Source organism: Astatotilapia calliptera, chromosome 23 (assembly GCF_900246225.1).
Source record: "Astatotilapia calliptera chromosome 23, fAstCal1.2, whole genome shotgun sequence".
Taxonomy (NCBI): domain Eukaryota; kingdom Metazoa; phylum Chordata; class Actinopteri; order Cichliformes; family Cichlidae; genus Astatotilapia; species Astatotilapia calliptera.
This window is the reverse complement of record NC_039323.1, coordinates 11,408,000-11,432,910: the sequence shown is the minus strand read 5'-3', so window position 1 is coordinate 11,432,910 and position 24,911 is coordinate 11,408,000. Positions and strand designations below refer to the sequence as shown.

Genomic DNA, 24,911 nt, shown 5'->3' with positions numbered 1-24,911 from the left:
TGTGCAGTCTGCAGTTTCCAGCACTCAGACACATGAGTAGCAGGGCTTAAACTGCTTCCTGTAATGAAAATGCCTGTTGACACAGGTCAAACACATCACTGGACAGACGTAACTTGAGCCTTTTTCACAGGTTACATTTTTTTGGCCACTATCGATCTTTCACAAATACATTGATCGAAGCTCCGGGTTGAGGGTTCACTATTGATTAGTTGATCAGCAGAGGACAGCAGTGCTTAAAGATAAAAACAAAACGCTTTGAGGCCTCATTACAGACTCCAGCGATGACTTTACAAACTCACACATACTTTTAGAAATGTTTAACTTTTAAAAAATATAATTTGATGTTAATAACAAGGAAATCAAAACACACAAACATTGCTGCACAATCGTTGCGGTGTGTGTGTGTGTGTGTGTGTGTGTGTGTGTGTGTGTGTGTGTGTGTGTGTGTGTGTGTGTGTGTGTGTAAAGTCGATGCCAACGTGGTGCTGAGGCCACCGCCTCGCCCGCTATTATTAATATGAAATAAATCACCGGGTCTGCGCGGCATCGCCCCAGTCACACCGCAGGTATTGACACAGTTAATATTTCATATTGTATTTGCCATAGGATATGCTTATTTAGGTATTCGAAAAGAGTACATTAAAATACAAATTAAAACTAAGCTCTAGGCGGATGCATGGATTTTTGAGGGGGGTCTGGGGAAATGGCTGTTTTTTTTTTTTTTCAATTCAAATTTTATTTTGGCTTTCTGTGAACGAGGTTTGATGAAGTAGCGCAAAACTAAAGAACTGTCTGGAATACGCGACGTGTCCTGATCACTTCACTTCCCCACGCCCTGCTGGAGTCGTAGGCCTCACCTGAGTAAAGATGACCCGCACATGTGGCCTAATAACAGACTCAGATTTGAAAGAAGACTGACAGACGAAGGGGGAGCTTTAGCTATTGAGTTTACAAGTTCTTGGTGAAAGCATAAAACTTTTCAGCGCGTTGTTTTGGGTTGTAAACCCTGGTGAATTAGGAGCAGGGAGCCAACAATGAAAGTTAACATCCATCACCACCGCGACCAATAAGCTGCTCTGGCCGGCTGGCTGAGCACAGATGACGGATTCGCTGCTGTGCGGGCTTCGGTAATTCATTTTCGATAGCAGTGGTTGCTGGGATCAATACAGGGACATTAACCCAAGCGGACACTGCTGTTCTCCTGATGGCACAAGCCAAAAGCCACCATCCCCCGTTGGCAATCAGCAAAGACACAGTTTTTAGGGTCATCCTTTGCAGGAGAGCTGTGTGCCAAGGCCACGGTGTTGTGATATCACAATTCATCGGTGAAGTAATGGATGGCCGTGACCTAACAGTTGGTAAACACTGCTCAGGGAAATTATTTTATGCAATTTGCAAATGATTAGTGATGCCACTTTCTGGAGTGTTAGACTATTTTTTCCCCAGCTTCGGGTCGAAATCCTAATGGGCTCATTTTACATAACATCGGTGTAAATGCCATGGCTCCTCACTTGATAACTGTGTTCACAGAGTGCAGCAGCAACTAACGACTTACACGGGACTGCTGGTTACTGCACACACACACACACACACACACACACACACACACACACACACACACACACACACACACACACACACACACACACAGAGTTTACAGATTTCACAGAGGTGTTTATGTTGTGATTTTAGGAGATTAATGAGCAAATTTCATTCTATGTGTCCTCACACAACTGCATATATAGACTGCACACGGCAGTTTATTATATGCACCTATTTATCTATTTATTTATATAAAATAAATTAAATGTATTACTTATTCTTATTTTATTTTATTTTTATTCATTTATTTCTTTTTTTTACTGAACTTCACGTTGCCATAGACTCATTTGGTAAATTTTGGGCATTTAGTGACGTAACGGAAAATCACCACTGTAACAGGTCATCAAGTCAAAAACACTGTGCGTGCTTTAACAAATTGATTATTGAATTATTAGTTATGTATGCGACAGATTTTACCTAGTGACAAGCAGCAGTACACAACGTACTAAATGTACTTGGTGCTTATAGTAGCTGAAAAAGTATTTAACGACCTCAGTGAAGTTTTATGCTCTCCACTACCTATTATTTCTCCCATTTCACACAATCCAATCACTCGATCTCAACAAGCTGCTATATGGTATCCATACTGCGGGCCTCTGCAATAGGCACTAACCTATCGATGGATCCCCTGATCCATACATACGCTGATATTGATAGATTGCTGAACTGGATTGACACCAGCGAGCACCAAGCAAGTTTTACGCAGAAGTTTTGAAGGGATATCATGTAGGAATTTGTGTGAGAGAGTTTGATTTTCGTGGCCTGAATTCGTGGAGCAAAGAAGCGAAAGGGGTCAAAGCCTGGAGGCAATGATGAAATAAAGCTCGACAAATTTATTCAGAAACATTTGCTAGAGGAAAAAAACCCCCAAAACTTTTCTTTAAAAAAGTTATGAGTATAAGCAAAAATTTCAGATGTGTGCTTTAGGAAAGTGGCTGTAAAGTAAGTGTCAAAGGTCAGACACGGGTCTTAAGGCTGTAATTCACACGTTTTATTGCACTGTTAAATATTTTATTGTCTATATAAACACAATCCTTTGAATATGTAGCACTAAATAGCGCATGCTTAATTTACAGTTGGAAAAACCAAGACTGTTAGGCATGACTTGCACTTCCAGATGTGCTTTTTTACCTGCCCTCGTGATCTGTTGTGACATGTTTAACCTCCAACACAGCTATCACATGTGCTGCTGGCGCCTGTGAAACACTTTTATCAGACAAAACAAGGAGCGGGTCCTTCTTATCCATCTGAGTGTAAATGTTGCGCATTCTGTCTTTTATCTAACGCGTCTAACGCAATCTTTTCGAGGATTTGAGGGTCCACGCTTTACAACGCGAGCGAGCCCTGACACGGGGGCCAGTGACGTCAGATTGGCCCCAGACAGGGTTCGCGAGTGCGAGGATAGGCCACGGGGGCGCGCACTTGCGCACAGGCTCAGGCTCGGTCTCATTTTAACAGGAGCGCGGGCACGTCAATATACACACAGCGAGCCGAGCAGCGCTTTGGGTATAGTAGAAGGTGCTCAGCGGAGAGAAACCAGGCAGGCGCAGACACCTTCACGCACCGAGCAGCGGTTTGTTTGGCGGCCGGGACCCGATCCTTTAAAACCATGCTGGATTGACTGCGGAGAGGCAACTCCAATCAATGGCTTGGCTTTGAAATCGTTTCAAATTTATTGGAAAGGAGCGCGAGATAGAGCGACAGAGGGAGTGGGAGAGAGAGGGAGAGCGAGAGAGTGGCGCGAGGGGTGGAAATAAAGATCCTTTCAACGATGGAGCTGACAATGGAAAACATCGGAAATCTGCACGGTGTATCTCACTCCCATCAAACCAGCGACTTAATGAACTCCCCGCACGCGCGCCAGTCGTCGGCGTCGCATCGGAACTTGGTGTCGCACGGGCGGTCAGCCATGGTGTCCAGCATGGCCTCGATACTGGAGGGAGCGGGGGACTATCGCCCAGACCACGCTTTGTCTGGCCCCCTGCATCCGGCTATGACCATGTCGTGCGACTCCGGGATGAGCCTGAGCAGCACCTACACAACGCTGACGCCGCTACAGCACCTGCCCCCCATATCCACGGTCTCGGAGAAATTTCACCATCCACACCCGCATGCTCACCACCATCCAGCACACCAGAGACTTGCAGCTGGGAATGTCAGCGGCAGCTTCACCCTGATGAGAGACGACCGAAGCCTCGCCTCTATGAGTAACCTCTATGGCCACTACCCCAAAGATATGTCCGGGATGGGGCAGCCCTTGTCACCCCTGTCCAACGGGCTCGGGTCTTTGCACAGCTCCCAGCAGACTCTCAGCGCCTACGGTCCCGGAGCTCACCTCTCCAACGACAAGATGCTCTCCTCGGGGGGGTTCGAGTCTCACGCAGCCATGCTGTCCAGGGGTGAAGAGCACTTGGCCCGCGGTCTCGGGGGTCACGGGGGCGGGCTAATGACATCCTTGAACGGTATACACCATCACAGCCATCCGCACTCTCAGGCAAACGGATCCATGCTCTCAGACCGAGACAGGCAGACGGTGGTGGGAGGCGGGCAAGGTGCTGGGTCAGGGCAGGTGGAAGAGATAAACACCAAGGAGGTGGCACAGCGAATAACAGCAGAGCTCAAGCGCTACAGCATCCCCCAGGCCATCTTTGCTCAGAGGATCTTGTGTCGGTCCCAGGGAACTCTGTCTGACCTGCTGCGGAATCCTAAACCTTGGAGTAAACTCAAGTCGGGCCGAGAGACGTTCAGGAGGATGTGGAAGTGGCTCCAGGAGCCCGAGTTCCAGCGGATGTCAGCGCTGAGGCTTGCAGGTGAGTGAGGAGACAGCCTGAGTGATGTGGAGGGATCAATTAGAAGTCAATGTGGCGAGACTGTCAATAGCAGCTCAAATAGACATTAGTAGAAGTTATTAGTCGATTGTATCGAGTAAAAGTTCATCATGACAGTTGAGGTGTTAAATGTTTAGAGAGATCTATATTTTGATTGATGCTACAATGCACAGTAATATAAACATACATTGTGTGATAAACAAAAGAGAAGCGCTGTCTGTCATAAACAGACAGACTCCAAACCAAACCGAGTCTGCTCAGACACTTTTGGCTTTACGCACGTTTACGCACGAGTACAGTATGCATGCGTGCATCCATCTTCCTCTGTCTCACTCTCCCCCCCCCCTCTCTCTCTCTCACACACACACACACACACACACACACACACACACACACACACACACACACACACACACACACACACACACACACACACACACACATGCACGCAGAAAGAGGCGAAACAAAGGAACTCAGAGCGAGAAGTGAAATTGATTAAATCTTACTTGAAAGGTAAACGCTATACTTTGATATCATTGTGCCCCGAACACCCAGTTTTATTTATTTAACAAACCTCATCTAATTCTTTGGCTCTCTCCTTGTCAAATATGCGCGTGGTCACAAACAAGGATCGTCTGAGGCCTGGCCAAAGAGCCTGGGGAGCATGACCTCCTATGGATCAATATTCCAGGTCCAGGCGTCCCCTTTCAGAGTAGCGCAGTGATAAATGATCGATCTGGATCTGTAAGACACAAACAGATGCGTCTTTCTCTGGTCTGTGTTGTCCCCTCTTCTCTCTGGGATCTCTGTCTACTAATTTGATTTAAGGCCTATTTAGTCATTGTGCTGAGAAATTGTTTATTGCTGTTTGTGAAGTTATATGAGATCTCAGCTTAACAGGACAAATACTAAATGTGGCACAAACCCTCTCTGCCTCAGCATTTCGGTTTTCTGAATGGTTCGCCACTTTGATCCATCGTTTCGATTTTTATCGCGCAAAGATTGTCACATTAAAGGCTGTGATTTGAACCCAAATCTCTGCCTACTTTAAAGTCTTTAACACTTGCAACCTGATTAATAGGATATAAATGAAAACAAGCTCTACGGTGGAGTTAATACAAAGATGTGAGTGAAAGGTCCCCCATCATTGATGTTTCTGTAAAGGCCTTGTTTAGACGCGCTGCTCTTCCAAACGTCAATCAGCGCTTCTGCGTCGTATTTCAGTGAACAGTTCAATTAAGCAGATATAGTGGCATATTTTAGTTCCAGTCAATGCCCTATTGAAAAGCACTTAATGGCATGTAAATTGTTCCTTTGCGTATTTAGTGGGGTTCTGGTAAATAAAGATTTAAACACTCCACAATTGTCTCTTTAAGTGCCACTGCTGTTAAAGCTAATTGGGCAGTGGGGTTTTATATCTTCCACACCCGGCACCAGGATAAAACCCTCAATTCAACTAGCGTGCTGGAGTGGCACAGTCCTGTGCAGCACACGGCTGCCGCATATTTGAATGTGCTCAGGTCCAGGACAGACTAGAGGTGCTCAGTGGTGAACGAAAATAAGAGCTGCACTGTTTTACCACATTTTAGTTTACCAGAAAGTGCAAATGTTATCAACATTAAATGAATAAATGAAGTTTATTCGAAATTGCCACCACACAATTAATAAATACTTCTTTTTGGAAAAAGCTGATTCTTAAGCCTTCACTGTGCATCAACCTGCTGCCACAGCAGAAGCAAGGACACTCTAGGTGGGTTAAAATGACAAATGACTCGTATGTAAATGCAGGGAGCAACATTTTACTCATTGCATTTAAAATCACAATTATCCTCGGCTTTCATGTGGGTTGGGAGTGGGAGTTGGGGGAGGCGGGTGGGGGTTTGGATGCTGAAAGTGAGGCTGGGCCATACTCGCTCGGCCACATCAATCAATAAATTCAAATTACTATTCCAAATTCATCACAGTCACACGAATCAATGCAGCTGCCCTGCTTAGCTAATGCGAAAATACCAGTGTCCGCGCGCACACACATGACAATTCACTGCCGACAGGAAAAGCAGAGCAAAGGTGGGCACGTTTGGAGGGGGGATGTGTGTCCTTCACGCTTAACATCTCCTAATGCTTTCTCCACTTACCGTGTTCTTCATATGCAGACCTGTAACACACTGGCCACGTAAACAAAAGGCATTTCCACACTCTGAACATATATTATGCAGACGGCTGTTGTGTAAGCGGGCAGCTTTAAGAGAGACGCGGGCAGAGTGAGGTTTGGGGGGCATTTAAAGATCGCATTAACGATGAAAACAATTCGTCTTTGCATCTGTGTTGAATTCCACACTCCATCTCAATGTATTTGGTCGAGTCAATACAGCCCTGATCGATAAGGATAGCCAGTGCATCTATCAATTATCCCGCCTCAGCACTCTCTCCCATTGGTTTCTCCCCTGGAGCAGAAGGGAGGGGGGGAAGGCGGGAGCCGGAAAAGGTTGGGAAAGGGGACAGCTGGTTTAAAAAAACGCCCCTGCACATATTTTTCTTTCCTGTTATCATGTTCTGTTTGTTTATGCGGTGTATAATCCCTTGTTTGTTCTTTGGGGGTTCGTGCACCCGGGTAATGTTCACGTTTTTCCAACAGATGTTGGACAACACGGAAAATATCATCAGAAAAAATACATTCCTACCTTCCAGGAATACCCGCTTCGTTTCCTTCCATTTACCAGTGATAATGTGCCATGGCATGCCAGGGTCCCCCCTTTCTCTCTCTCCCTCTCTGTCAAAAAGAAGCGGTTCATTTCCATCTAAATGGCCGGAGCACGTGCCAGGGTGTGGAGGTCAAGACCCACAGGACACAGAGGAAAAACATTGTCGAGAATGACGGTGGGAGGCCTCTATTCATGTTTCAATGGACTACATGCAGTTTACACAGGCCTAATCCTGGAGCTATACTCCAGCTCATCCACCACCATCCCCCCCATCAGCGTCACTCTGCGCCCTTTCCTCTCTGCACTAATCCATTCATTTTCCTGGGTAAATATATGTATTTATTAAGATCCCCAGCCCATTTCCATTCCTTACAACGCACGGTCTTAATTTTGGTTAGGGGTTCATCATTTTGAGATAAACTCGGGCTTTTATATCAAACTGATGAATTCTGGGTGTTTTGTATATTTTAATTAAATTGTTGCTTTTCTTTAAATTAAATCGATGTGTGTTGGTTTGTGTGTGGCACACAGAAGGTGGTTAAAGCTTTGTGTTTATGTCCACAAAGCGTTTTCCTGCTGGTCAGTTTCTGGCGCTGTCCAGAGTGCTGAAATATCCACCGCAGGTTTGAGGACAGTCGAAGGTGGTGATCTGGAGTTTTCCAAATACATACTTGATACCGTTCTTGTGGCCTCTAAACACCATTATTTCATCCAACAGCTTCCACCCAACGATCAATATTACAATCCACAATCGCGTCAATCACACCACCACGCATCCTACTTTCCAGTCCAGCACGGAGCCCATCGGGGTTTCCATTTAAATCACATCTCCAGCTTCTTTTAGCAGCTGCAGATACAAAGTGGAGGTCATCTTTATTTTGGGATTTTCACGGAAATATCCTGACGTAATAAAAATGCCTAAAAGGTGTGATGTTTTTTTTTTTTAATCTAGTATAACGGGTTTCACTGGTAGAAACATTAAGAAGTGATTGATGAGGGATAATCTCAAACAGCATTTTTTTTTACATGAAAAGATGGCTTGATGCTGGCCTGCGAAATAATCGATTGGTACGTTAATAATTGATGTATGAGGGGAAGATAGGGGAGTAAACAGTGCAGCTGTGGTTTCAGAGCTTCGTTGTTCGTTAAGCACAGCATCATGTGCTGTAAGTACTGAGACACGCGTGTACAAGCATCGCCTTTTCAATCCCCTGGTGGGAGGGCAACAGTCATTTTCTTGAGGTTATACCTCGAGGCTATTTTGTTTAAATCCCGAGTTCAGTGAAGCTCACTCGAAATGAAATGACATTATCTGTAGCCTCGTGTGGAGAGGCTGGCTGGACTCCTAAACAAACACATTTAGAGGAATCCTGATGTTCGAGTGTGAAATGAGGACTCATAATAATGCACTGCTGGAGTCATGCTGGAACTGCAAAACAGCACAAAGCAAAACCATATACGTTAATTCCCACAGGATAGTGTTTTACCACCAGCACCTCGCAATTGTCGCCTCCTCCATTTCTTCTCTCCAGTATGTGTGTGATCGGGATGCAGAGTGCGTCTGCGCCAATTGTTAAGGCCGATCTGGTGAGCCCTGAATCTGTATCGATTTCCATTCCCCGGCATCTCCTTCCCATCTCTGGAGCTGCGCCATGCGGCCATGCAACCCCCTCCATCTCCGCCATGCAACACCCTCCCTCCCATTAACAGCTCACCTTTCATAACACATAACAGGACGAATCTTACGGAGCTGTCAAGTGAAAGTCTGAGAGTTTGGCTTCCCTTTAAGGCTGTGCTATAGTGGGATTAGCAGCGAGAGACGACTCACAGTTCACAGTCGTTTAACCTCTTTTTGCTCATCACACATCCCACCCACACTGGCCGTCCCGCATAGCCGGCTCTGACCACGTCGACCTTATTATTCAAAATAATGTCATTTTAATAGAAATCAGATTAGCCTGACTGAAGCCGGAGCCCGCGTCGTCTCTCCCACGTCTTCACCCGTTCCTCTCACAGCGCGCGCACGTTCCAATTCACACGGGGTGCGTGGTTAGCAATTATAAATGCAGCAGCGCTCCGTACAGTCTCCAATACCGTCTCTTCTATTTTAGATGATCAATTCCTACGCTGCTCAGTCGCCCCCTCTCCAAACCGGATCGATAGGAGAGAATGACCTTTAAATCAAATTGCTGGCAGAGTCAACTGCATGCACGCGGATCGCATCAGAGGGTTAATGGCACCGCGCGCGTCCCCTACTTCCAAGTAAAAACACAAAAGGTCCAAAGCAAAGACAATCCTAATTTAATCTCGCTGTTCGTGCACGCGCTTTGGAGTTCAATAGGTGCACAAAAGGATTTTAAATGTGAAATGAGCTAATTGTCAGTGGAGCTGAGGCATGATAACGGACAATATCGCCGTTATAATGTCGTTATAACAGGTGTTATTATAACAACACCTTTTATAATGACACCGCGGGCCTTTGTCTGCAGGCTGTGGTGGTTTGCATAAGAGCATCAGTAAGTGAGGACTCCAAAGAGCAGCTGGTGAGCAATTAAAATGTTGACCGGAGTTATGTAACGCCGGGGTGCCCCCGAAAAAAACCCACATGCTCTGCTAGCTCCTGTGCTCGTGCACAGTGCCGACATTTCTGCCAGGCGTCTTTTCACTCGCTCCAAATTGTTAATTTTATCGTGATCTGTTCAAGTTCGTCATCAGCCCTGATTTATTCCAGACAGTGATTCGCTGTGCTATTTTCCAAATGTCTCTGATACTTCAGGAAATAAGTAACAGATTACTTTTTTAGGGGTGATTGGGGATTTGAGTAACCAAAACCACCGCTAGTTATAAATCAGTGTCCAGCGGCGTCGAAGCAGCAGCGATTCCGCACACTCCCCTCTTATCTGGCGCTCTGACAGGCCATCGGTTATTAAAGGCCCGATAATGGCTCGTTTAATGCGCAGGATAAGAACAGAAGGCAAGGACACTGTCCGAGCAATTAAAGACGAAAAGGGCGGATATCCATTTGATCATTGTAAGACTTTAAATAATAATAATAATAATAAAATAAAAAGTAATATAGCATCGCATTAAAGGAGATCCATAAGGTAGAAAGACAGATTATGAATTTGAGTGAAAAACTCAAATAAGAAATAATCGCAAAAATTCATCTTTTGTAAATTTGTTTCTCTCGCCAAAGGGGAAAATATTTGACAGACACAAAAGAAGATTAAATGATTTAACTGACATTTAGCTCACACTGTAAAACAGTTTGTAAACAATGTTTTGGATGTAAAAATAAAAATAAAATAAAATAAAAAATAGGTAAAAATCATATCTGGGAAGAAAGAAAGAAGCCTGCAGATGGTTCGTATGTACGGAGCCTTAAGTCTTCCTAGGGTCGATCACAACCAAACCGCAACACACACACACACACACACACACACACACACACACACACACACACACACACACACACACACACACACACCGCTTATCGTACCCACAGATGCAACCCGAAACTCCGGTTGGGCAACCCCACACAGATCAACAAAGGAACAAAACGACTGTGAAATCAATTGATGAATGAATCGATGTCAGCCTTTGCAGCCTTTGTGTTACATGTTATTAAATATAACGAACTGCCTTCGGGTTTAAGCTAAAATTAATAATTTGGTTAATTTGTTGCTTTGGTGAGGGACGTGAATGCGCTGACGCTGCATTTCCGTTTTTCAGGATTTCTGACTTTGAGGCGTGTGTGAGAGATTATTATAGAATATCCTTGTGTATCAAAACAAAATTATTATTATCATCATTATTATTTTTTTTATTAATATTATTACTATAAATTTTATTACTGCTACTGGTATTATTATTGAACTACCGTTCAATAATAATCGCTGCTGTTTGCTGATCAAAAACTTTGCACACAAAAATAGAAAACCAGTTAAATAAAATATATTTTATATCTTACTGTACAAAAATAAAAACCTAAACATAATTGACACACTTTTTAAAGTAAAACTCAAGCGATACATCAGTGTTAAAAGGACTACATAATATAAAATTAAACATTACATTCAAAATGTGCATTTTGTAACAGATAAAGACACATCGCCTTATTTTATTATATAATATATTTTCTCCATTTTAATATCCTTTGTCTTGCATTGGAGAGAATAAATCAGATAAATGCAATTACATGGGTGCAATAACGGGCTGGGAAATAAGGGCTGGAAATATTTGTGTTGACTCTCTCTTCGCATGATTGAGTGAGGACGGTATTGAACTGAATCTGGAAAATCCTGCATATTGAAAACCTGTCTGCGTCCCCGTGGAGAGTAAACAGTATCATCCGACTGCAGATCAGTGTGATGATTCTCCTGCGACAAATAAAAAATTAGCAGAGAAGTGACAGCTCGGCGGCCAGCTGACATTTGAAGATATTTTGTTTCTGAGAAATCAAGTATATGAAACCCTCAAATGGCGCACAAATGTGCACACATCCACTCAGGAGTGCAAATATAAAAATAAGGTAATTAAAGTCCGCAGATCCTGCCAGTCCCGCGAGATTTAAAAGTTGAAAACAATGGTGTGGGATTCGAACAGAAAACAAAGTCGGTAAATATTCTTTTATAATTTTCACCCCACATCTGATTTACAGTAAATGATCGTGATGGTTCAATATTAAACTACATGGTTATTTAATTAATTAAATGCTGATTCGTTTTATGAGAATAATTTGCTGCTGGGGTGAAATTATATAAAAAAAATTAAAGAAATTAAATAGTTTATCATTTCGACTACTTAACAAGATTTAACATAAATATGAAAGTTAATTTAACAGAATTCAGTAAAAGCAAAATTTAACCAAAAAACGTCCAAAAATATTATTTTTTTTAAAGAAAAAAAATAAACTCCCACCTGTTGTTTGTGGGAAAGCATCCCTATGGCCACCTGTCTGTACATTCACAGTAATAATAAAAAAAGAATCATGATTACAGCTATCACACATAACTCAAGCAATTATCACTGAAATCGATGATAATCACAGATAAGATTATCACTCTAACAATGGACCCACTCATAACAATAAATGGCGCGTGCAGAACAGGGCTGCTATTAAACAAAAAAAAAAGTAATGCGGGGTAAATTTCAGCTCCGTGCTCTCGGTCCAGCGCTTAAATGGCTGAGTGCTTTTAATTATCCAAAACCTCATAAGAAGCGTGATGATCACAGTCATCAGCCTCGGCTCATTATTGAATGTTCTTAGCGCTGCGCAGTTTCTTGGGTTCACTAATAACGAGCTGGGATGAAAACAGCACCGAAAGAGCTTTTCGAGCATCTCAGGCTGACACGGATCTTTAAAAAATGTATTTTTAAAAAAATCCTCTAATTAACACGAAAATCCAAATTCCAGTGCATGCATGAGAGTGTTGTGAGAGCTAATACAGCAAATCTAAAGGTAAAGGCTAGCTTCAAACGTTTCAGGCAGCAGAGAGTCTCGCGGACTTGAAGGTGGAATGTGGGCGAAGGTGTAACTGAGTTCAGGTTGAGTGTTATTGAAGGGCTAGAACAGAAATGCCTCGCAGCTGAGTCGCAGGAGAAGGCAAACAAACAAATTGTGCCGCTTTATCAGTATATTAACACCAATTCTCACTCATTACATTAAGGAGTATTGAGCAGGAAGTGTTTTGGCCTGGCGAGAGAGAAAGAGAGAGAGAGAGAGAGAGTGAGAGCTTGGCACTTCCCTGCAACCGAATGCCACAGTCTGCAGAGAGGGCCGTGTGGATATATATGCACACTGCTATCAATCTTTAGAGCAATAGCCCATGCAAAGCAGCAGAGACGTCACTTAATAAACAGGCCGAAGCTTTAACGCCAAACTGCCCAATCACGCATGCTCCATGTGAAGAAGAGTACAGCTACAAGCAGCCTGCATAGATTATTAGTGAGGACAGCACTGCATTCCAACAATAAAGGGGAGGCACTGTATGTGTGTGTGTGTGTGTGTGTGTGTGTGTGTGTGTGTGTGTGTGTGTGTGTGTGTGTGTGTGCATACATATAAAGGCACCCAACCGTAACCCGTAAACATGTTTATTGGTAAATTAATTAAATCAGCATACGCTGTTGACCTCGTCTCCTTTCCAGGGATCACAAACAGGGCCAACCAGAGAAGTTTAGAAAACAAGCAGGGCTGTTTCTTTATGCAGATGTGTAATCGTGGTTTCATACAGGCACAATATTAGGCGGTTTGACTTTCTCATTATGAGCAGGAAGGGCAGCGATGATCGATAAATGATTAATGCGCCAGATGAGCTCACATCTGCAGGGATCGAGGAGGCCTCGTGAAGACAGCTGTGAGTATTCAGCCGGGCGCAGAAATCACAGCTGAAGCGGGTGATGATAATTTACTCCTTTTCCTGCTCGGGTTTCAGCAGCACAGAAAGCTGGATCATCACTCCGCTTCCTGCCCGGTGCGCTCTCACGTCTCCAGCCCCTTTCATGAATCTCCTCTCCAGGCCCACTCCCCCCTCCGAGGCATAATTAATTGGACGAAGTGAATTTCACACACGAATTATTCACGAATCTATCGATCGATATTGGACACCCAGGGCCTTTCTCTTAACCTCGCTTGGTTTGTCGTGAAGCAAAGAATATTAATGTCATCAGTGGAAAAGAAATGAGTCTAACTTATACCGTTTTCATCCGCGCATAAAGGCATTATTAAAGAATTCCATATGTCTGGAGGCACGGGTCAGTCTGCGGGGACATTCGCTGACATTCATGAGGATTAACTGGACTTCCACTGCGTGCGCATATTCATGGTCAATGATATTACACCTGTGTAGCCTGTATATGATGTACGTGCGTAAAATAGCGGCACGCGGGACAAACGTGGCTGTGAGAATCAATCTTTCTATGTTAGCGAGGAGCTCGAGGGATTCTTCCAAAGTAGGTCAGCTCCTGCTCTCAGCTCCAAAGCGAGAAATAGAAATCTCATTTCTCTTTTTATCAGCATCACGCGCACCTCGGAAAACACCCAGCGCCAAATCAGGATTTCTGCTCCTGTCCGGCTGCTCTTTGTGCATGAGTTTATGTCCGTCTCTCTGCTCGGTGCCTACTGTAGCTCTAAAAGCTGCAATGATCGATTTTTTTCTTTTCTACGCCGAGCTTGGTTCAGTAATCAGGGCCCCCTTCCTCACCGATCGATCGATATCGATTACTAAATCCAGCGCCTGTAGCAAAGGCAGCGCGCTATGGCGCCCCGTGCAGCCGGGCCACGACGAGAGCGACACCTACCGACAGAAACGGAACAAAGCAAGCGGTCGATGAGGTGGCAGAACGTGACTATCCGGTGGAGAAGATGTGGAGAGAGTCCGGGACTGTGTCAGCTTGCTGTGGAGGCACATTAAGAGAGAAACACTCGTCCTGCTGACTCTGCATCTTCCCCACGCACAGGTGCACTCACGGCGAAAACGTTTGGATGTGTGTTTCTTACCTTTTAGGCATTGGAGAGAACATTTAACCATTAGGAACTCTTTGAGATATGATGCGGTTTGATAAATCGTAATACAAATAAATGAGAAAACATTTTTGAAAGCGTTTAAAACATTAAAGCTGTTGTATTTGGCTGGATGGGATTTTTACAGGGGTCCTATTTTTGGTGTGAGGTTGTGTGTGTGTGTCTGGACAAACCACACAGGAAGAAAAAAGTTAGACAGGAGGAAGTAAAGCTGCTCATACCAGCTGGAAGCTGCATAAGATGAATGGAGAACTGAGTGTTGTAATATATATTAAATATCATCATTATTATTATTATTATTATTATTAACCTAAAGACAGTAATCAATCTATATTGATAAAAATGGAAGAAGCTGTACTAAAAGCAGCAAAACCCATAACAAAAATACTCTTGTATGAGATGCAGTCCATGCTCATGTGTAACGAGGAGCTACATTAATAAACACAGGTATCTTGGGAAGCGTATTTAAAAATCCAGCTTGAAAAAACTATTTTAAATGAAGCTGAATGTTATTTAGTATTTTTAGCTTTTATAAGAAAAAATGATTAACTCAGCACTCTTCACGACCATTCCAGAGGTTCTGTGTTTCGAATAGGAGCAGACATGTCACACATGTCAGCACTGCTCTGCTGCTCCTCCTCGGACTTCAAAAAAGCCCGGTGGAGCTTAGATACATGTTAGGCTCATTGTCCTGCTGGGAAACGAATCCTCTTGCACACACGTTTAATCCATACTGTCTGGCATGTCTCTGATGGGCTGTACGCTTCTCCCCGATGGCCGTGATGATCCAGTACAAGTTGTCGAGTATAGAATAAATAGAGATTTCATCACACCTGGAAATGTTTGAGCACTTAAGCTTTATCACTGGAACCTTGATGTTCAAACTCTGACGTGACTGAAAGAGTAATTCTCAGCAGAGTTTCTTTATAAAGGAAGACACAAATGATGAACTGTTCATATACATTAGAATGAAGTAAGCAGCTCCATTTATTGGGAAAAAGAAAACATCTTAAATATGAACTTTTATCGGTTTAGGAGACAAAGAAATCCGGGATATAAGCTAGCCTGTCAATATTTATCCCTGGAACTACCAGGTGGGATTTACTTTGGCATTTTTAGAGTATCTTCAAGAAAGAGAAATACAATAAATACATGATGATGTAGTAAGAATATGCTTTCTCGTTGTAGTCTTTCTGATTCTTTAGTGTCCTACTTTTTTCTTATTGTGAATCATTTCAGACACTAAAGAAATGGCATCCTCCTCCTCCCTTTTCTCACCATCATTACTACTCTTAAACCTTTAATAAATCAAAGTATTATACATGATGATACGCTCGCTGTTCGTACAAGCATGGACAAATTTGTATGTGGCATATTAGCATGTTTGCCTGATATATATAGCAGCAGTGTTGATGTGAAATATGAATATGATGGATGCGCAAGTGTGCAGGTTAGACATCTGTAGTAAACAGATTGGACTGCAATGGCTGATCAATGGGCTCTGCTCCACTGTAATTAGACACACAGCGCCACTGCTTGGCTCCAGCCACTTCAGCATAATCACAGCCTCCTCACACACACACACACACACACACACACACACACACACACACACACACACACACACACACACACACACACACACACACACACACACACACACACACGAGGAGAATATAAAAAAAGAAATCTGTCCTTAAATGCATCAAGACACACACACACACACACACACACACACACACACACACACACAGCGTGAGAGTGAGACATTACTGAAGGCGAGTATGAAAGTATCAGACAATACCAGCAGCAGCAGGTGGAGACCCCATAGGGATGGCATCTTTCCCGCTCGCTTTCTCTCTCCAATTTGCTCCCGTTTTATTGAGACAGTAGGGAAGCTGAGAGGGACACACAGTGCGTTCTGGCAGGATTCGATCCTCAGTCAGCAGGGGAACATGTGGCTGCAGAGGTGGTGCCTTAACCTCACACACACATACACACACTCCTCCTACACCATCTCTGGGCGCCATTTCTCCCTTTTACCTTCCACCTGTCTGCTGCTTTCCACCCGTCTCCTACAAATACTTACAACACACTTACCTACATCCCATTAACTATTAATTTCTGCGTTTGCAGCACGCAACCCCATCACCCCCTCGGACACCCTCCCAAACGTAGAAGAGTACACTCAGCGTGTTTTCTTTTGAAAATTGCTCTGTGTATGGGAAGGGGCTCATAGCAGCCAGTGCAAGCACCTCTCCAGTGTTTGTGTTTGGGAGGGGTGGGGGTGTGCGGGGGGGGGGGGGGGGGGGGGGGGTTATAAATACCCTCTCAGAGCTCAATAGAGTGGGCTCCAGTGGGCTCTGTTTGAAGTAGCAGACTGTAGACCTGCTGTGGGGGGGGGATTCTGACCTCAGTCCCTACAGAGAACCCCCCAATTCCTACAGCAAAGTCGGTCAATATCTCGCTTTCTCCTTCACTCGCAACCCCTCCCTCTTCATCTCAGCTACTCTCTTTAGTTCTTGCACACACTCGCGCATGCACGCACATACACACACACACACACAAACACATACACACACACACACACGCTTTGTCTTACTCCTGCTTCTTTTCTGTTTTTCTCTCTCCAACCTATTCTTTCCCTGCATTTGCCCCTCCTCTATCTTTCATTTCCACACACGCACACTCAAACACAAAATGCTTACTTTTGTGCAACAGTCACTCAGTCCCCCATTGCGACTCAAACTGCATTAATATTGAATCAAACAGCAGTGTCTCCAGCTAGCAGGCAACAGCCAGTGCGCCCCCCCCCCCCCCAATCTCTCTCTCTCTCACCGCAGGCTGGGTCCCTGTCTGCACTCTGCAGGATGGAAGGAATAGTCCCACTGGGCAGGAGGCATGGATTAGCTTTAAATCAACTTTAATATGGCAATAGAGATGGAGCCATAGCATCTCCACTGGTGTATGAACCAGTTTTATGTGTTTAAGTACTGGGTAATTATAGTTTACGCACTTTACTTCCCTCCACCTCCAGCTCTCACTTCATGAAAATGATCACTTTTGTATATTTACCTTGCGTTGTGTTTTCTTTCTCCTCTTTGCCTCCCACTCTCATTCCCATCCCTCCCACCTGTACAATCCACACCAAGCCTGCAAGCGCAAAGAACAGGAGCAACACAAGGACCGCAACACGGCGCCCAAGAAACAGCGTCTAGTCTTCACTGACCTGCAGCGCCGCACACTCATCGCCATCTTCAAGGAGAACAAGCGTCCATCCAAGGAAATGCAGATCACCATCTCCCAGCAGCTCGGCTTGGAGCTCAGCACCGTCAGCAACTTCTTCATGAATGCTCGCCGCCGCTGTGTGGACCGCTGGCACGATGACCACGGTACCAGCCCCGGGCAGCCAGGCACCTCTGCCACCACCTTCTCCAAGGCCTGAGAGAAGCAGGAGAGGGCCTTCGGCGGGCCGAGGGACCAGGCCGGAACAACAGGCGACGCTGGAAATTCCCTGCGAAGCCTGTCTGTAACAGCCCTGCCAGGCCCGGAGCGCCTGAAGGTGTCCTCTACACGATATAAAAATCCTTTGTGCCATGCAATCATCTTTTACATCAGTTAAAATTTCAAGCTCTCACCTGAAACAAGCATAATCTAAAAAGGTGAAGTGTGAAGTCAGGTCCACTCTGCATTTCTCACACACAAGGACAATCATTGATTTTGTCTTTTTTTTCCCTTTTTTTTTGAGAGAAAATAATTTTTATGGCATCTGACAAAGCAAAGCGACACCAAAGATTTGACGTTTCTGTTGGGCGGTATCTACATGATGCAGGCCTCCTCCTTCACCACCCAAGTAGCCACTGATTCTGCTTTTTCCTCTCAACTCACCTCCTTTGTGTCTGCCTCCTCGCTGTCCCCCCCCCCCCCCCCCCCCCACCACACACACACACACACACACACACACAGCGGCACACGGAAGCAACAAGGGCAAAAGAACGGCAATAAATCTGAAAACAGAACAGCACATAGCCTTATTATCAGAGCCCCATCCTGCACACACACAAGGCCGTCATGAAGAAAACAACGCAGCCCATGAAAAAAACAACAAGGCTTTCCAGTTCTCTGCCTCTACCTCCCCCCTCCTCCTCCTCCTCCCGCAGTCTCCTTCATTCCTCAGCCAAAGGTATTCCCTGATGGCCAGCCATTTCAGAGAGCAGCTCGGCCTGATCATACGGCAAACTAATGAATTGAAAAATGAATCGATGCAGACAGAGAGGGAGCGAGGCCTTGACCCCCTCATGAAGGTGAAACTCAAGACACTCGCCAGTAGATACTCAGGTCTTCCAGGCCCAGGTCTCGTATATTTTTTGCACAGATGTTGGGAGGCCTGCAGGGAGACGTGTCGTTGTTACTCTTAGCCTGAGCCCAGAGTCTGCGTTTCTCTGACCAACAGGAGAGGCGGGTGAGATGTCTGGACATGCTCTTTGTTCTGCTGGGAGCTTTTCCTCTAATCAATAACTGAGAACCGAACGATGACAACAACACGCTCGGGCATCCAGCCAACTACATTACAGCTGCATAGGAAAAGCAGAATGTAAGAGGAGCACATGAGACCCAGTGGAAATGGGGACACAAAGGCCTCACTACAGCAGCAGCAGCAGCAGCAGCATTAGCAGCATCAGCAGCAAGCACACCTCGTCAGCCTTGCCTGCGCTGGCAGAGCAACAGTGCCCCCTGCTGTTGAAAGCAGAGACCGGCATCCAGCAGAGCAAGGGGGGTTCAGAGTGGAGAAGAGGGAGGGAAGAGCCACTAGATGCTGAGGAGAAGTCATGGCACAACACATTCAGGCCTCGCAGCTCTTTGAAGGCAGATCAATAGCTAACCATTATCCTATTGTTGTTCCTCATCCAACCAGCACTGGTGAAGCCGGAGGAGGGGGATGGTTAGCCTGAATGCTGAAAATGCAGGGATTTTGCAAAGGCAGGGATTTATTTGGGCAATCCAAACGGAATACAAGAAAATTACACAAAGAGAGGAAGGGGAAAGTACAACAGAGTAAAATGTAACAGAAAGGCATCCTAAGTAAGACACATCAGTGGTGCAGTGGAGGTTTCATTTAGATTAGTTTTCAGAGGTTTTATGAAATCATTGATTTTCCATTCATTCATTTCATCTGCTTGCAGAAAAAAAAAATTCAACAGATGTGATTTCTGTCAAACCTGGTTATTCCCACACAAGGGTTATCAGTAGCTAGCCCAAAGCTAAACACCACACTCAGCTGTTAAAATGCTACAACAATTAGTGCCAATGCTTACTGCCTTAATGCGAGTCAGAGAAAACGGTGCGATGGTTAACACACGGTTACAGTGCGCCCTGCAGATGATGGGCGGTGTGTGCCATAGTGCCCAACAATCAGCTTTTAACTGAATGAAATTATACTTTTTTAGTAAAAGAAAAGAAAAAAACAAGAATCTGATTTTAAAGGCAAACAATAACCAAACCTCAAATGAGAAAGACACCAAACATACAGTGCAACACAAAATGTTTCCAACGCATAACTGGACACATTTTGAAGCAGAAGAAAATCTCTCATTCTATCTTTGGTTCTCTACCTCCTCTGTCCCTCTAACCCCATTTCCCCCTCCAACCCCTCGCCCCCTTCCTCTCTATATTGATGCGGGTATTTAATTAGTACCATAGACACAAAGTTTCTATTTCTTGTTACTATTGTGCTCTGTTGTGCATAAGTATGGCACCTTGTTGATAAATCAGAAACAAAAAAAGGAAGGACTTTTTAAAAGGGAAAAAAGAAGGATGCAAGGACTGAGGCCAACGAAGGACGTGGTTTTGTTTCTTTTTCTTTTTTGCATTCTGTGTGAATATAGACCTGCAGGACATTTACCACAAGAAAGAGAAAAGACAAGAGAAACAGGGAGCTGCTGAAGAGAAGAATAAATGACAGACACTTTCTCTCCTTTGGCATTTCGTGTCGGAACTGTGGTACTCTCAGCCCCCCCGCCCCTTTAAAGCTGAGCCCTGAGGATGGGGTAAAATTAAGAGGGACAAAACATGACCTCCAAATGTCCTGGCTGACTCGCTATGTTTTATTGGAGGGTGGGGTGGTGGTGGCGCGGGGCGTTTACGCTTGGGACTCCGTAGTTATCTGTGTGGTCTTAAGATGCAACTGTAGCATTTCCAACAATGTAGTCAGATTAGCAGTGCAGATTAGATAAGAGGTGGTCATTGTAGAGGAGCTGATCAGGAGGTACTGACTAACTTCACGTTGCTGTAAGCAGTGAGTTAACGTCGCCAAAGGATGATGAGCTTAAATTGACTTGTGGTATACAGTTCAGTGAGCATAGATAAATAGCTAGATTCAGCTTTAGGAATGACACTGACAAAATGACGTTTGTAGTAGTGAGAACCAATGTGGCTACCTCACTAAGCTGAGTGGTTTGTGAAACCGCCACTAATACCAAAGATACTGCAGCCTACCAGTCACAAACTGCCTAGGGGGACACAAACCAAAAAAACGAGAGCCCCCCCTCTTTGCCCCAAACTGTTACAAACACACTTATGATATTATGCACACACGCACACACACACACATGTTCCTACTAACAGCGCAGTCAGACTGCATTGTGCCACATAGGAGGAGGTGGCTGCCTTGCAGACAGAGTTGAGTGCCTTTTCCCTTCAACCACGGGTGGGACTGCACTGGACACACACCCACACACCAACACACACACACAGATGCATGCATATAGCGGCATACCCACTTACAAGCGTGTGCTCACACAGACAATGCACCCATAATTGGATGGACAGAAAGGGGGGCCAAAGAGAGGGACACAGAGTGGGGGCTGTGTCAGCATTTTCTCCCATATTGACTTTCCATCTTGATACACTAGAATACAAGCACTTTATCATGTAGAAAGTCTATAAAACATTTTCTATACGCTATTTATTTGAAACAAAATTATATGTTACTCCTTAATCTGTCGGAGTCTTCGTTGCCGTATCGTCGATCTTCTGCTAGCTCTCAGCCTTCGTGTTTCTCTTTTGCTTTCCGCCCGGCCTGCTTACGCTCTCGGCCGCTTTACCTTCCTCACATCAGAGATATTTTTGTGTAACAGAGAAAGAGAAGGGTAAAGAGGCGGCGGCTGTAAGCACCCAGAGGGCTGTTGTTATAAAATCTTAAATGCCAAATGGCTTTCTTTCTCCCCACTGCGTGCAAGCACAGAGGCTGCACTGGAAAAGTGTGGAAGACTCGCTGACAGTTTATAGACACACACTCTCTCCTCCCTCCCTCCACCTTGTCTGTCCAGTCAACTTTCCCCCTGGCTAGTGCTAGGACTTGGTAGGCGTGTGTTGACAATTAATTCTGAAATACCTCAAAAACCTTTCATGTAAACTTTATGTAATTTAAACTGAAAATAATACTGCTAATGATAACAATGATTATGAAAGTATGATACTATGATAGTTAGTTTTGGAACTTGTGACTTGAAGCTTTATACTGTTAAATTCCTTTTATTCGTTTGCTTATTTTTCTCGTACGTTCTCTCGTTTGTTTTTTGCTACGGCATGTACTTACTGTTTTCATAAAGGAAAAGACATTGTGAATGTTTCTGTGGAGGGTCACGCGAGAAAAAGAAGAGACAGAAGAGAAGGCGAGAATAGAGGGAGACGAGCGAGAGCTGCTCGCTTCAGATGTTTAGTTCAAAGCTCTCTCACAGACGCCTACATTCAAAGAAACAACAAAAAAAAGAAAGAAAGAGAGAAAGAAATGACAAAAATGTGATTTGGGTTGAATTATAAACCAAAAATTTGATGTTAAACCAAAGGAGGAATAACCTTATATCCATTGTTAGCTTTCTTCTGCCTTTCAGTTGTCTTTTCTCTGAAAAAACAAAAAGAAAAAAAAAACAGTTTCACAGTTACTTCTGAAGGTTCCTGGGTGTGTTCAAGTGCTCCTGATGTTCTTAGAATATTAAAGACCAGCACCTCCTGTTGAAAAGAAGGTGCACTTTTTTTTCTTTTGTGCATGGATATTGTATAACTGTATAGAAACCAACAGGAATGACCTGTGATTTTGTGGGGAGAGGAGGAGGATGGAAAGACTTGGGTGTGGGGGGAGAAGGGTGGGGGTAATAGTTTGGTTATCAAAAATAAACAAAACAGGGTGGGAGGATTTGGGTTTTAGGCGTTGGAGGGGTCTTTGTTTTAGAATTTCTGTCACTGTTGGATTCACTGGTTGTGTGCATGTGTTGTTGCAACCCTTCCCCTTTCCCCAATGTTTCTTTGATGTATATAAATCCAAACAGTAGGGGGCAGTGTGTGCTGGGGGAGGTCAAACTCCTCTCCTCCCAATCAATCGCATTCAATCTTCATTCCTCAGCTTGCGGTCCTCACTCGGGTCCTGAAACGTGTGTCTTGCTTTTCCAAAGACAGGCTGTTTACTTGGAGTTAATCACAGGGACACACTCAGACCTGAGCGGCCTTCCGATACCTGTACGTCTGTCTACATGCTTTCCTTCGGTCTGTGTACAATGTATATGTGTTCATTTCTACCTATGTGGAAGACTATTTCTATTTTCTGTTCCTTTGCTATGGGTTGCAATATTTGTCATGCAAAAATCTGAAACCATTTCTTACTGACCGACCAACCGCAGCACCATGTGGCAACCGATCATCCCGCCTGAAGTGTCGTCCGCATCTACTGTCAAACAGCATATTCGTGTCATTTCTCTGTGGGATTGAATAGGTTGCCGGTGGGACTGATGTAGACACCCCCAGTCACACTGTGCTCTCCCTCTTCTGTTACCTGTTAATCAATCAGAACCAAGTGTCTTTGTGATGGTAGAAGACAATCAGTTTCAAAACAAGAAAAAAGGTAGAGAGAGGGCAGGCCAGAGGAAGGGAAGGACGGAAGAACAAAATCACGCGGAAAAGAGGCTCTCTGAATCGTGACATGCTGTAGTGCCCGACTGCCAAACGACTGCCCCACTCACTCGTTCATCCTTCGTCCCATCTCGACCAGATCTCACAGCTCAAACCCCTCGAACCGACGATCGCATGACCAGTTCCCCGCCACCATTGTAGTCCGACGCAGCAGTGCAAAAAAGAGCTGTGGTGCAAAGACCATGTTTCCCATCACCCACCACAATGTCCTGCTAATGTAATGACGATGTAACCAGCCGCGAGGAATTAAAAAATGGCTCCGGTTGGTGGCTTTTGCACAGAGAACTATGCAAACACCTGACCCCCCCAATCCTAATTGTTGCTGCTGGGTCAGAGTGTAACCCTCAACCCCCTCTCCCTTCCATCCGCGACATTTAAACGCTCCCACTCATTTCGACCTTCACAGCCATTTACTCGGCCAATTAACCAATCCCATGAGCCCAGTGTGGGCGGAGTAACCCCAGTCACTCAGGTTATGGTGAGAGTGGCTGGGGACACAAGAGCACTACAGCATCCCATGTTTCACCACACTGAGATCACTTAACTTTACACGAACGCCCCAAACTGCCACTGACATCAAAATGGAGTCCATGCTGATGTTTGCAAGCCGATCCACCACACTCATGGCTCCATCGTTCTACAATGTTCGACTGTCTTTGTCCCCAGCGCCAAGGAAGGGCCACAATCAATGCAAAGACACTTTCATTGTACCTACTTAAGTTTACAAAGTCGTCTGGAGATGGTGGCTTATATTGCACTCGGACAGACAGACAGACACACAAACAGACACAGGCACATGCTGGAGAGGGTGAGTCTGCCTTTTGAGAGTGTTTGCTGAAACCAAAGATGAAATCAGAGGTATGACAATCTGGCTGCCAAACCTAGAAGACAATGTTCAGCTCTACGGGTCCTGTGATTTCCCGGCCGTGTGGACATTCCACTTATTGCACTTAAACACACACACGAACACACGTGTACATGCACATACCCCAGCGTAAACCCGTCACACATCTCCGCACCCACATAAACGAGGGAAAAACCCACTCGCGTCTATTCAGAAAGCCTTTTTTCCCCTCCTCCCACTGCAGAAGCCGGAGAGCCTGTGGAGGACTTTTAGTTTCATTCTAGTTGAGACTTTTGAGAAGGAGAATAATCTGAGTAATAACTGTTACAGAAAAATAAAAACTTAAAAGGATAATATGGGTAAATTGCGTGTTTTGAAATAAATTAACAAATAAAACAATTGTAAAACAAGGCTATGCTGTCAGTTTATTGTGTTTGGTTCGATCCTCA

General features: G+C 44.7%; 1 protein-coding gene across 1 annotated transcript; it reads left to right on the top strand.

Moving 5' to 3' along the window:
- The first annotated feature begins 3,003 nt into the window (after nucleotides 1-3,003).
- On the top strand, nucleotides 3,004-24,872 carry onecut3a (one cut homeobox 3a). The gene is made up of 2 exons (XM_026158080.1): nucleotides 3,004-4,412; nucleotides 17,807-24,872. Exons 1-2 carry the CDS (start codon nucleotides 3,374-3,376, stop codon nucleotides 18,097-18,099), a joined length of 1,332 nt encoding a protein of 443 aa, XP_026013865.1. The 5' UTR covers nucleotides 3,004-3,373; the 3' UTR covers nucleotides 18,100-24,872.
- Nucleotides 24,873-24,911: the final 39 nt, after the last annotated feature.